The 13,881-nt window shown below is 51.7% G+C and overlaps 1 protein-coding gene across 3 annotated transcripts in view; it reads left to right on the top strand.

Moving 5' to 3' along the window:
* Nucleotides 1–4,598, top strand: part of CRHR2 (corticotropin releasing hormone receptor 2) — a 48,118-nt gene extending 43,520 nt beyond the window's left edge. The window contains exons 9-12 of one of the 3 annotated variants that reach the window (XM_003318237.6): nucleotides 522–607; nucleotides 820–955; nucleotides 1,454–1,495; nucleotides 2,940–4,598. In XM_003318237.6, the coding sequence (XP_003318285.3) occupies nucleotides 522–607; nucleotides 820–955; nucleotides 1,454–1,495; nucleotides 2,940–3,080 (405 nt within the window). In that variant the 3' untranslated portion in view covers nucleotides 3,081–4,598. Of the gene's footprint in view, nucleotides 1–521; nucleotides 608–819; nucleotides 956–1,453; nucleotides 1,496–1,727; nucleotides 1,889–2,939 lie in introns of those variants that run through there. The other 2 variants (XM_016958680.4, XM_009452850.5) reach the window with 2 other exon arrangements.
* Nucleotides 4,599–13,881: the final 9,283 nt, after the last annotated feature.

The raw sequence follows: 13,881 nt of genomic DNA, 5'->3' as shown, positions 1-13,881 counted from the left end.
AGATTAATCACTCATTCGGCAACTGAGTTCTTAATCCCTCCATCTGGCCTTGTCCGCCCCACTATGGCAGTGCTGTCCTCAGTCAGAAGGACCTCAGGCCGACCTAGAGCCAGTGACAGTGCAAGGGACTCAGAGAGCCCCGCAGTCGACAAGTAGGGACCCCGTGGCAGAGAGGGGAAGGGGGCTCCCGTAGGGTCCCTATGCGGGGGAGAGGGTTGGGGGCTTTCTCAGCCTCAGAGAGCATGCCCCGTGCTCTCGGTCACGACCCACAGAGGCTGCCGCCTTTCCTCCTCAGTCCTGGGCTGGAGACACAGGCCCTGGAAAATGGGGCTATCTCCCCATCCTGGTGAGGGAGGAGCACAGGCCTTGGGATGCTGGCAGGTGCTAGGGGGACAGGTAGGATAGGTGTGTGCGTGGGACATCGGTTTCCAGGGGTCTGCGGGGAAGGGGGCTGCCTCTCGGCTCATCTCAAACACGTGCTCCTTCCTTTTCCCTCTTTCCCATGCCCGCCCTCCCTCCAGATCAATTTCGTATTTCTGTTCAACATCGTCAGGATCCTAATGACAAAGTTACGCGCGTCCACCACATCCGAGACAATCCAGTACAGGTATGTGAGGGGGTCCCTTGACCCCACAATGGGGACAGGAGGAGGTCATCGGGCCATGCCCCTGCTTCCTGGCAGAGCCCTCTGCCCCAGGCCTCACCCAGGGAGCTCGCTCAAGCTCCCGGAAGAAACACCACCACTGTCTCCCGCCGTCCCACTGGGTGAGGCCCTGCCTGCTGCATGGGCTCAGACCTGTGTCCACCTCTTGCCCCCAGGAAGGCAGTGAAGGCCACCCTGGTGCTCCTGCCCCTCCTGGGCATCACCTACATGCTCTTCTTCGTCAATCCCGGGGAGGACGACCTGTCACAGATCGTGTTCATCTATTTCAACTCCTTCCTGCAGTCGTTCCAGGTGGGGCCTGTGACCAGATGGGGGCCCCACAGTGAGCTTTCCTGAGGCTGCTCTGGCAGCCATGCCCTCACTAAGGGGGTCCCGTGGGACTGGCACACCCATGGCTCAGTTACATCCACAGAGTTAGAAGCCCGTACATGCTCAGCCTGAGCCTGTCCGGTTATCCCCATCCCAGCCTGGGTCTTCATCCTACCAGCCCACACCTACTGTCCCAGCACCTGTTCTGGGGATGCAGGCAGCCCAACCAAATGCCCTGGGACAGGTCACACAATATTGAGGAGACCGGAGTCTGCCTGGCTCCAGGCCTGTGACCACTGCTCACTCAGAGTGGACCGTGGAATATCTGCACCCTGAGGCTAGGACCCCACCCAGCTCTGACTCCAGGGGTTCCTGGGTCAAATTGTCCCCCCCCACCATCTTGTCCCCAATGCCACCCCACCAGGCAGAACAGCTCCGCAGGCAGGTCACTGACCACTCCCTCCTTTCCCTCCTTTCCAGGGTTTCTTCGTGTCTGTCTTCTACTGCTTCTTCAATGGAGAGGTATGAAGCTGGGCCCTCGGGGTGGCCTGGGATATCCAGGTCCTCAGACCCCACTCCAGGGCAGCTCCATTGGTGCTGCCCGGCCTTGCTGGAGTGCCAGGGAGAGGAAGCCTTGAGATACCACCCGGCCTTAGGGGAACAGGAATCCTTCTCACAGGGGCTGGAGCCAGTTTAGAAGGTCAACTATGCAGCCCCGAAATAACATGCCAGCACCCCACACGTGCACTCAGAGAGCTGGGTGAGCAAGGAAGCCGAGGCCGCAGGGCCTCATGGAAGAGAGAAGCCAGAGCAGAGGTGGTGACAGAAGGAAGCTTCCAGAAAGAGATGTGTGCCAAGCAATCAGGTCTGTATGGACTCAGGGAGCAGAAGAGAGACCAGCACATTCCCCCGCTACCTGCCACAGAAAAGCCCACACACCAAGAGCAGGCTCTGGGGAGTCAGGCAGCCGTGAAGCTTGGCATGTGCAAGCCAACCATGAGGCCCAGAGCCCCAGTGCAGCTGACGCAGGGAAGAAGCACACTCGTACCTGGGCGGGGGTGGATGAGGACATGGAGCAAAGAGCAGACACAGTCCCTAGGGCCTGGGAGCTTCCGAACACTCCAGAGGAATACACTTGCCTGTCTCTGCACAGGGCACTGGCAAGGTGTCTATGCAGGCCTGTGTCTCTGTGGATGATAGCACATTCCACTTGCAAAGTCCATCAGCAGAGACGGGTCGTGTGGGCTGGATGAGAAGAAGAGAGGGGGCCAGTAAGGCAAACAAACAAGGGATGTTTATGGAGCATTTATTCTGTTCGAACCTTGTGCAAGCTAGGATGTGAGAGACACCAGCCAATTTCCAAAAAAATTCTTCAATTACCAAACAAATGAAGCTTAAATGGCACCGGGTACAGCCAACTTTAGAAATGACCAGGACAGAGAGCCTTCCCTTTCACGCAGTAAATGCCATGGTTAGTCAGGCAGGGGAGTCTAGCAGGAGGTAGAGAAGGTGGAGGGGCGCAGAGGGGACGGTCTTCAGGAGGGAGGAGGAGGCGCACCAGGTGTGTGAGCTGGGCGCACACCACCAACGCCCTGCAAGGAGCAGGGGCCCAAGAAGGCTGAGGGGGCCAAGTCTCCAAGCTGCGCTCTCTGGTCCCAAGATGCTAATTTTGAGGTGGCAGAGTGAGTCAGGGAAGGGAAGGCAGTGTGTCCAGAGGAAACTGGATGATCTGGGAGGACAGTGTGGAGTAAAGGAGGTGTGGAGTCAAGCTTCTCCAGGAGAAGGATAAGGAAGGGGCCCCTGGAGAGAGGCAACAGCATCAGGGAAGGACCTCGGTTTTGGAAGCAGACAGTTCCTTGTCATGAGGTGGCAGTCGACCCATGAGAGCAGAGAGCAGAGGAGGGGACGGTCCCAGAAGCCCAGGGTTGGTCCCTGGGAGCCAGCTGAGCCTCTGCCTTCCCCACAGGTGCGCTCAGCCGTGAGGAAGAGGTGGCACCGCTGGCAGGACCATCACTCCCTTCGAGTCCCCGTGGCCCGGGCCATGTCCATCCCTACATCACCCACGCGGATCAGCTTCCACAGCATCAAGCAGACGGCCGCTGTGTGACCCCTCGGTCGCCCACCTACACAGCTCCCCTGTCCTCCTCCACCTTCTTCCTCTGGGTTCTCTGTGCTGGGCAGGCTCTTGTGGGGCAGGAGATGGGAGGGGAGAGACCAGCTCTCCAGCCTGGCAGGAAAGAGGGGATGCGGCAGCCAAGGGGGACTGCAAGGGACAGGGATGAGTGGGGGCCACCAGGCTCAGCGCAAGAGGGAGCAGAGGGAATTCACAGGACCCCCTGAGAAGAGCCAGTCAGATGTCTGCAGGCATTTGCCCATCCCAGCCTCTCTGGCTAGGGCCTTACTGGGCCCAGAGCAGAGAAGGGCCTGTCCAACACACACAGCTATTTATAGTAGCAGACACAGGGCTCCCCTGCCCTACTCATGGAGCCAGCAGCCAGGCGATGGTGTGGCCCTGCACTGGCCCTTGGCCTCCACACTCAGTGGTGCCCCTGCAGTTGGGTGGGGTATGCCAGCAAAGGATCAGTTTGGCTGCCTTATCCCAGGGGCTGTCACCTAGAGAGGCTCACTTGTACCCCACCCTTGTTCCTCTGTCCCCTCCCCAGCCATCCTCCCGCCTTGGGGGCTCCATGAAGGATGCGGGCTTCCAGGCCTGGCTTCCTCTCTTGGGAGACCCCTTCTCTGCCTAGTCCACAGATTAGGGAATCGAGGAAGACGCCATCAGGGCAGCCACATCCTTAGGTCAACCAGTTGCATCGTGCGGGGCAAAATGAGGAGCAGAGGCATGGAGGAGGGAGGCGTGGGATGGGAATAGCAGAAACCAACCATGTCTTCGGTGATTGAAACTCATACCCCATTGCCCTTTGCCCTCCAGTCTCCCCTTCAGAAACATCTCTGCTCTCTGTGAAATAAACCATGCCTCTTGGAAGTGGCCTCCCCGCAGGTCAAGTCACCCAGGCACCCAAAGAGTGGTGTGGGCCAAGGATCGTGGCTGGGTCTGAGGGGCCACATCCATCTTCCTTAGTGGACTCGGGCCCTGGCCTCGGGCCAGTTCTCTCTCTCTCTGACCTCTGGTAGGTTTGGAGTCTTTATGGTCAAAGCACCTGCAGGCGGGTCTGTCCCTTATCACTCCAACCAGGCTAATACCTGGCCCCAGCCCTCAACCAAGGGCAGTTTGATTCAGCCTGGAGGAGGTGTGCAGCTCATCCAGCAAGCCAGGGCCTGTCCCAAAGGCCAAGGCTCTGGAATCTGGTGGGCAGGGTAGACATGGCCCCTCAGTTGACCACCAGGGCAGCTTCCAGGCTTGGCTTCCGTCCCTGTGTCCCTCCAGCGGAGCCGCAGGAGTCAGGGAGAGAGAGGCATCAGGCCATTGCTTCCAAAAGGAACCAATGCTCTAGGTACCCCCTACAAAAATAAGTTTTGAAAAATCATGTATCCCGTCTTGCACATTTTTAAGTTGACATGTAGTATTTTTTACTTAAGTTTTAAATCCTTCAAAAGTGTGATTTCTGCCATTTTGTAAATATTTACATTTTTAAATAAAACTGCTGCAACAATTTAAAATACATCAAATGAATTCTGATCACCATGGTGATTTAACACCCACCCTCATCTATTTTAAAAACACCTGACCCAGCTCTCCTTCTTCTTCTTTTTTTTTTTTTTTTTTTGAGACAGGGTCTCACTCTGTCACCCAGGCTAGGGTGCAGTGGCAAGATCTCAGTTTACTGCAACCTCCACTTCCCGGGCTCAGGTGATCTTCCCAACCCAGCCTCCCGAATAGCTGGGACTACAGGCACGCACCACCATGCTGGGCTAATTTTTGTATTTTTTTGTAGAGACAGGGTCTGGTCATGTTGCTCAGGCTGGCCAGCTCCGCTTTAATTGTGGGAAATGTTACATTGTTTCCTTCCTCTTTAATGTGTAGCTTCATTCCATTGCCCTATAGAATTTTATACTAATGCATTCCTTTTATGGCTGAAAGTGTTTTATTGCTCACTTTGTCATACTTCTCTGCCACACAATATATGTATGAATGAAAATTAAAATATTTCATTTTCTATGACCAAAGTTTCAAGGGATTTTAAAATAATCTTCTGGGTTGAATTATTACAATTATTTTTTGATACAAAATACAGTAAGCCACTGATTAAAACAACATAGATACCTAAAGTTTTTATAAGTAACTAGTTAAACCTAAAAAGGAAAATGTATTGAAAACACAGCTTAATGAAATGGATAGGAAGTTAATGGCTCATGAATCTACAGGTGAATATTTATTGCTAGAATAAATCAGGACTCAGCATCAATTCTTTTCTTTTTTAATGTTTTCTTGTTTATAGTGGGGTGTGCTGAGAAGCCTTTTCAATTCAGTAGATGATCTGGCACTCCAGATAGTCAATTCTCTATACTCCTGCTGAGATGTACAGTCAAAACTGCATAGTGATCTGTCACCAAAAATGACCTATCAGCTGGCTGTTTAATTAAGTGTCCTTTCAATTTGGCTGAAAAAGATGAACTGAACGTTATCTGACTTGCAGTAGGCTTTGGGTGCCCATGTCATCAGCTCATTCCATTTTTCAACACCAGCTGTGTGGGAATGCACTGCAGGTTAAGTGTGAGCCCTGCTTCTCTTGTCAAGAGGGCAGGGAGGTTGGGGCACCCTGATTTTATTTTCTCAAGTGACAGAACTCAGAACTCAGGGTATCTTAGAAAGTCTTACTGCATACCCAGTGGCAGCATGATGGCCGCATCCATTAGCATCATCAGGGCTCTTGTAGAACAAGGAGCCGCAAATGGTTTGGCACCCAAGAGGCCACTTGGAGATTTCTGTGGCCAGATGAGGCTGTGAACAAGTGCTTATCGGAGCAGACGCTGCAGAGCCTGGCACCAAGTCCCAGGCATTCATCACTGCTTCTTAATGCAGCCCCCGGCTCATTACGCCAACTGTCCTTTGCTCCCTGGAGGGACCAAGGGCCTGTGATCCCTGCTGGGAGGCCAGGCCTGCCAAGGCCAACACCAAGAAGAGCATCAAAGTTGCTAACCTTTGTTCAGCAGGCACTTCGATATGCTCTCTCTCCAGTTCAGAGGAGGCTCCTCCTTGATCCCACCCCAGCCCTGAATCCCTCATTACTCGGTCTCCTGGTTATGGCTCCCACTGAGCTCTGCCCTTAAAATGCCACCAGAGCCATTAGGCCATCTCTCTGGGTCCCCACTTGTTAAGCTCGTTAGGCACCTGTTCCTCAAGCCAAGCCAGTCCTCATTAGCATCTGCTTCGGCGCTGGCAGCACCTCGTGGAGCTGGCCTTCCTGGAAAGTGGCCTCATTAGCAGACTCTCCTTCTCCGTAGCAGGCAAGTTCCAGCACCCAGATCCTGGAGGCCCTTAGGGTCCCTGTTTAACCCTTTCACCCACCCTGATTTACACAACTGGGGAAGACCTGAACCAGCCGCAGGTCCTCACACCAGCCTCTTGGCCCCACTCCAAGAAAGAGTAACAGGCAGAGCCCTGACCCCAGCACAGCTCCAAGTCCCTGGGTCATCATCAAAGTGCGGCTAGAAAGTACCTGCTGGGGTACAAGCTGGTAAATGACACACGGCGGCAGGAGTGGCGGGTGGTGGAACATCTGTGGGGCAGGAGGTGAATGGCAGGGATGGCATTTCTCTCCCGGTCCCCTGCTGGGAGTGCCCATGGTGGAGGTGCTACCCGAGGGCCTGAAGCCTCAAGACCTGTGAGGGATGGCACTCGCAGAAAGTCCCTTCAGCATATAGACTTCCCTAGAGATGGAGGCCGACATTCCCGCGGCCACAGAGAGGGAGGCCCAGATGGAAATGACACAAGGGCAGGGACACAGAGAGACTTGTAGGAACACACGCACAGACCCAGAGAGGGAGGCGCACGCACCTTCCTCCATCATTTCCCATTCACAGAACACCAGGGTGTGCCAGATATGGAAGTAACAGAAAGACAAGTTTCCTGTTTCAAGAAACTCATAATCTGGTTGAGAACAGCACAAGGAAAAGGCAGGCAAAAGACACATCGGCTCCTGTAGCCTGCGCCTGTCCCCAGCCCCCTGCCCTGTCCATCTCCTAGTCCATGCCCACAGTGGCCCCAAGCCAGCTGGCTTCTAGGCACAAGGACCTCAGCTGCCCTCCCCACTTCTTTCCCCTTCACCCCCATGCAGGCCCGGATCTCCAGATGCCCCAAAAACAGAATAGGGAAAGAGGCCCAACTGTGCCGCTTGTGCTTTCCCCAGCATCTTCAGAAGCCCTGGGCAGGTAGGGGACGTGTGCTGACGCAGCTGGACGGGAAGGGAGCTGTCCTATGAGGGACAGGTGAAGGGACTAGAAAATGGCACGCTCAGGAGAACAAAGTATCCCCTGCACACGTCATGGGTCATGGAGGCAGGCCTAGGGCTGGGAGGCCCAATGGGAGTTCTTCCCTAGAGTGACATTTCAGCCAGGGTCGGGGAGGGTTTGGTGGTAAACAGCTGTGCCTCAGGTGGAACCAGTGGCTGGGGTGGCCGAGAGCATAGGAGGGGCTTGAAGCGGGGGGACCCCTTCAGCCAGGGAGCCCGGCCCACTGTTCTGAGAGCACACCTGGAAGCAACCGGGTGGCATGTTGCACAGCAGGCTTCAGAAGTCATACTTGGTGGGGTCTAGGAATCCACACGCTTCACAAGCCCCCGGGTGATTCTGACAGCTGGGGTGTGGGCCAGCAAAAAAAGACACATCCCTTGTCTCTTCTTTCCAACACACACACGTGCTGTAGAAAGCAACAGCGACGCCAGGAGTGGTGGCTCATGCCTGTAATCCCAGCACTTTGGGAGGCCATGGTGGGCAGATCACCTGAGGTCAGGAGTTCGAGACCAGCCTGGTCAACATGGTGAAACCCCCCCCCATATCTACTAAAAATACAAAAATTAGCCAGGTATGGTGGCACGTGTCTATAATCTCAGGTATTTGGGAGGCTAAGGCAAGAGAATCGCTTGAACCCGGGAAGCAGAGGTTGCAGTGAGCTGAGATCACACCACTGCACTCCAGCCTAGGTGACAGGGTGAGGTTCAGTCTCAAAAAAAAAAAGAAAGAAAGAAAACATGTGAATCTACTCATCAATATGCCCAGGATGGCTTCCAGGCTCTGCCTCGAAGGTGCCGTTAATTTTCCTGAGGGGGCTGTGCCACTTAGACATGTTAATTAGCAGGAGGAATGGGCAGAGGGCATCACTGCCCTGTGTTGACTGAGTTTCTGCCAGATTTTCCTCTGAGGTATTTGTTTGTTTAGGCCTCGGGGCCCTCCCACACAGCGCTGCAGCAGGCCTCCCTCATCACAGAACCATCACCCGGCAAAACCTATGCATTAGTCAGAAATGTCCCCTCTAGGGGCTCCTTCAGCAGTCTCCACAGACTCCACTGCTGGGCTGGTCATTCCAGGGGGCATGTGCTGTTTCTTAGGCCCACAAGAGTTCTGCACTCAGGAGAAACCCGAGAAACATTCATTAAATAAACCAGCCTTTCCTATTTGTCCCACCCAGAGCTGGTTAACCCACAAGAATGACCAAAGGCACAAAGAAGTCCCAGAGATCTATTGGCTTTGCACAGCGGGAGAAATCTGTCTGTGGCTCCATACCCTACCCTTACCAGAGCCCAGAGGCCAGTCCCAGACAGAGGGCATCACCTCTTCTCTACTTCACATGAGTGACAGCAGATGGGAGCTGGAGGGCCTCTGTCACACCCTGCAGACTCTCCTGCAGCTGTCTCCAGATTAACCTCACCCCAAGGGGCCCCAGGCCTCAATGGCTCTCGACTTCCCACTGGCATTGGACGCAGGCTGCCCTTCAGCAGTTCTCTAAGCTGGGATGAGACATGGTTTGCCCCCGTTAGTCCAGGATGATTCCTGTGACCTCATGTAATTAATAGCATACCTTTCACTCTCACGAATCCTGGTCTGAACAATGAATTATATGATCACCCTACTTAAACCCCATATTTGTCTGCATACACAGCAGGGGCCACAGACGCTACTTGGATAAATGAATGATGAAAGCCAGATCCATAGGAAATTCTGAATGTTAGCTACCGCACTTTGGAAGGAGAACCTGAGTAGAAAGGATTTTCTGAGGTGATGTCCTGAGTTCCATCTCAGTGTCTGCTTGGTGGACAAGTGATTGAGCAGGGGCAAGTAGGAGTTTATGATTCCAGTTCCAGAAAAAAACTGTCCTTCAGCTTCTGCTGTGAATATGACGAAGTAATTAATTGTGCTTCTTAATTAGCTCTATAGAGTGCCAAGTAAGGCCCCCTCTAGCTCTCTAAGGCCCAACCATGATAAACAATCCAGCATCACGAATCCCCACAGAGGCCCTTCCACCCAGGAAGGTGGAGAAATTCTAAGACTCGTCATTTCTTCCTTCAACCCCAGTTCCAGTCTGGTGTTCTTTGGGGAAGGCCAGTGGGGGGCCCATGAGCGATCATGCAGCCACCTCTTTTCCCTGTGCTTCCTGCTCGGCCCAAATGCTGTACCTGCAATTACAAGGGAATCCGTACTCCCTCTGGCCATTCAGGGACTTTCCACGTGTGCTCTATGGAGGCCCCCAATTCCTAAGCAAATTAACACCTCAGCCTGGTGTCTCCAGATCCATCTCATCCTTCAGCTTGAAAGATTCTGGGCCACCCCCCTCCCCCTTCATTGCAGACTTGAATGTGAAGGTCTTTGCATCTGAAGAAATGAGGTGCCAATGCTGGTGGGGTTCCCCATAAAGGAGCTCAATCTGGAAAGAGGCCCCCATGACCTGCAATCAGACCTGGACTTCATTTGGGCAGCTGACCCCTTGGAGATGGGATAGATCCATTCCCCTAGAAAAACACAGTTGGGTATAAATAGAGCATGACACCTCCACAGAAATCCTTGAAGGAACTACAGACCCAAGTTTATAAACCCCTAACATCAAGATAAAATTAAAACACTCTAATTTAGCTAGCAAGAATTCCCTAAGTTGGTGGTGCTTAGGCCTGGCTGTGTTTTAGATGCCCCACCCCAGGCCCTGAAACACATCTTGGGAGGCACGGACCCACATGTGAACAGGCTGCAGGAGTGCTTACGAGGCCCTGCGCTCGCCGTGTGTCCCACAGGACCCACCTCACCACTGCACGGGGCGACGTCACCTTTCTAGGCCCAGGGCCAAGCCTCCTCCATGGCCATCCTCACTGTATGTGAGGTTAGGCCTCACCGTCAGGTCGTAAAGGGCTCGAAGGCAGGGCCACATCTGGTCCAACCCCGAAATGCCAATACCAGTTACCCAGTGATACTGTTCCTTTCAGGGTGCCTTGACCAGCTCAGGAACTCTTGTCCCTAAAAGACCTTGAAGTCTTATAGTTTCTCTGCATGGAACCTCTTCTCAGAGTCCACCAGTGTTATAAAGATTTTTAAATTTACTTTTATTTAGTGATAATCTTTAAAAATGCTTACCAGTTACCTCTTTTTTGGTGTCAAATGGAAGATGGTCTTAGGGTAAATACACAACATTAGCTAAAGTTTCTCAACATGGGGACTCCTAGTGTACTACAGAGGCTTTTGATGTCTTGTTTCCTTCAAAAAGGGCACCACTCTATTAAGTTTGGAAACCTGCCTTCGTGCCCAACCATTCAGTGGCTGCAGGCCTTTTGCAGAGTACAGACGTGGGGCTTGAGCCAAGGGGTGAGTTGTGTGTGAGTAGCCATTTCTAACTAAGCCAATTTTTATACCAAAATACAGAATGTAGAGCTGCCCTGCAGGGAAAGATTCATTCGTTCATTAAGTCATTCATATATTTACTGAGGACTTACTAAGTGCTAGGCACTTCCCTAGGCAATGAGGATACAGCCAAGAACAAAACAGACCCAAATCCTTGTCCTCGTGGAACTTACATTCTAATGTGGAGACCAAAAATTAAACAAAATAAAAAAGTAAAATACGTTTAAAGTGTTTAGTACTCAAGAGGAAAAAGAAAACAAGGAAGGCGATATGAAAGGGATGTGTCTGAATGTGGGGGTTGTGGCGCACATTGAAACTTCAGATGAAGCAGCTGAGGAAGGCCTCACTGAGGCAACTGCTGAATGACATCCCGAGATGAGGGAGTGGTTGTGGGAACCCTATCTTTGGAGGAAGCACTGCAGGCAGACAGAATATCACTGAGTACCAAGGTCCTGTCCTGGGCATGCTGGGCCACTGGAAGAGGGCCAGCATGGGGGTGGTTGGCACGGGGGTGGCGTAGATCTACGCTATTCTTGCAGGACAAGAAAAGCTGGACCAGCGAGGTGGCTCATACTTGTAATCACAGCACTTTGAGAGGCCGAGGTGGTGGATCACCTGAGGTCAGGAGTTCAAGACCAGCCTGGCCAACATGGTGAAACCCCGTCTCTACTAAAAACACAAAAATTAGCCAGGCACAGTGGCAGGCACCTGTAATCCCAGCTACTTGGGAGGTTGAGGCAGGAGAATCACTTGAACCTGGGAGACGGAGGTTGCAGTGAGCTGAGATGGCGCCATTGCACTCCAGCCTGGGCGATAGAGCAAGACTCCATCTGAAAGAAAGAAAAAGAAAGAAAGAGAAGGAAAGGAAAGGGGAAAGGAAAAAGGAAAGGAAAGGAAAGGAAAGGTAAGGAAGGCCACTGAGTTTTGAGGACCAATGCAGTCTGGTGCCAGGTGGAAAACTGCTGATGAAGGGGCAAGGGCACGAACAGGGAGTTCAGGCAAGTCTTTTGCAATAAACCAGATGGGTGATGATGGCGGCTTGCCCCAAGCTGGTGGCCATGAAGGTGGTGACAAGTAGGCCCGATTCTGATATAGAGTGCAGGTGGAGTTGACAGGCTGGACAAAAAAATGGAAAATCTGGGCTCAAGTTTTTTTTAAAAAACAAAAGACTTTCTAAAGCTTGCCAGTGGGTTTTTTCTTTCCCACAATTTCACTGTACTTAATCTCTCTATCAATTAGTTCACACTTAGATGCAGAACAGTGAGTTTTGATGAGCCCAAAAAGCTTTCAATTTGCCTAAATTGTTTTCGTTAGCATAACTGCTTTTGTGCTAATTATTGGTGATTGAGTTTTAAGACCCAGCAAACGCAGGCATAGGCTGGCAAATTCTATGCAGGCTCACTTGTGCACTAAGTCTTGCACATTAAAAAAAGGAGTGCAGAGAGCTTTGGCTCCCAAAGAGAGAAGGGCTCTCTCTTCCTAGCCTCAAGTTCCTGAAACTATCATTAAGTTCAGACACTAGAAGAGTCAGGACAAGAAGCCAGCTTACTTTATTTCTGGCCCAGAGCTCACAGCACCCCTCTGCTCTTTGGCACCACTACCCTCATCCAGCAAGAATAAGGTTCCCTAAAATTCCCCGGGAAAACAGAAATCCTACTGCTCACTTCCCCACTCTCACATCTACTTCTCTAATTGTCTCACTGGATACAATGTCCTACACATTCATATTCTCAGAGGAAACCCCTTTTGAGAGAGCAATGGGTCCAGCCTTTCACACAGCTAGAAAGTTCACAAGGTGCAACAGTGGTAGTGGTGCTTCTCCTGAGAGACTTAATATACTGATGCCCAGGCTCCACCCTCAACTCATTAAATTGGTTTAAGGAGGAGCCCAGACATGAGTTTTTTTTTAAAGCTCAAGTTACTTTAATGTGCAGCCAGGGTTGAGAACCACTGCCCCAACATCTTTTACTGAGGCAACAGATTTTCAAAGGTGTGTCCTTCAACACGCAAGGAAGATAGCCTATCCAGCAAGAGGGGGGCACGTTGCCAGCAAGAGTGAAGGGGCTCTTAGCCAAGAGGGCGAAGCTGCAGGCTGCGCCTCTCAGGCAACCCCTGGTGATACTCCCAAACCACATCCCAATTTCTAGAGGAGACAGTCCTCCAGATATCCACACAGCCTTAACACAATTACTGCTTAGAGGCAGCTCAATAACCAAGAATTATTGAACAGGCAACAACAGGCGAACATTGAGGCACAGCAAAATTAGTCATCCACTTACTTACTGAATCTTCAACTAAATTTCACTTTGGTGTTGGCCAAATGCCACAAACACCTGCCTTAAACATTGTCAGACTATCAGCAAAGATGCCGGTGCAAGCAATGCTCTCAAAGCCTCTCCATCCTAGCCCAGCCCAAGAGATACAGATAATAGTTTTCCTTTGGGAAAGAAGGTTCATTTCAGGGCAACTATAACCAGAGATAATTTGGATTTATCTCTAGGGCATCCAGCCCTCTCAAGGAATAGACTCCACTGACTAAGACAGTTGCTGCCATTACCCTGCAATTACACTGGTTAAGGGAGTAGTAAATAAAGGTCTAGGATGAATCTACTTCATGTGACTTATAATGAAAAAAACGATTTTGCAAGTTCTTATCACAAAGAACTTGAGACGTCTGACATCTTTAGTACCAGCTCATGAAAACAGTAAGATTATTTCCATGTTCTTTAGACTTGGTGATGAATTCCTTTTCCGGAACACCATCTATATCCACTATTTTGCTATTATGAGCTGTTGGGCAATATTAAGGTGGTGGACTCCTGCAGAAGCCAGGCAGATAGCCTCTCTGAAGTAACTCCACATTGCATTTGACTGAATGCCTGAATTCCAGCCTAAGTATTAAAAATCTAATTCCTGTGTTCTTACATAACAGTCCATGGAAATTAGTTAGAATCTGACCTTCCCGGAGGAGCCAAGATGGCCGAATAGGAACAGCTCCAGTCTACAGCTCCCAGCGTGAGCGACGCAGAGGACGGGTGATTTCTGCATTTCCATCTGAGGTACCGGCTTCATCTCACTAGGGAGGGCCAGACAGTGGGCGCAGGTCAGTGGGTGCGCGCACCGTG

The sequence above is a fragment of the Pan troglodytes genome, chromosome 6 (assembly GCF_028858775.2).
Source record: "Pan troglodytes isolate AG18354 chromosome 6, NHGRI_mPanTro3-v2.0_pri, whole genome shotgun sequence".
NCBI lineage: Eukaryota > Metazoa > Chordata > Mammalia > Primates > Hominidae > Pan > Pan troglodytes.
The sequence above is the reverse complement of the archived record's forward strand: the minus strand, read 5'-3'. Positions and strand labels throughout refer to the sequence as shown.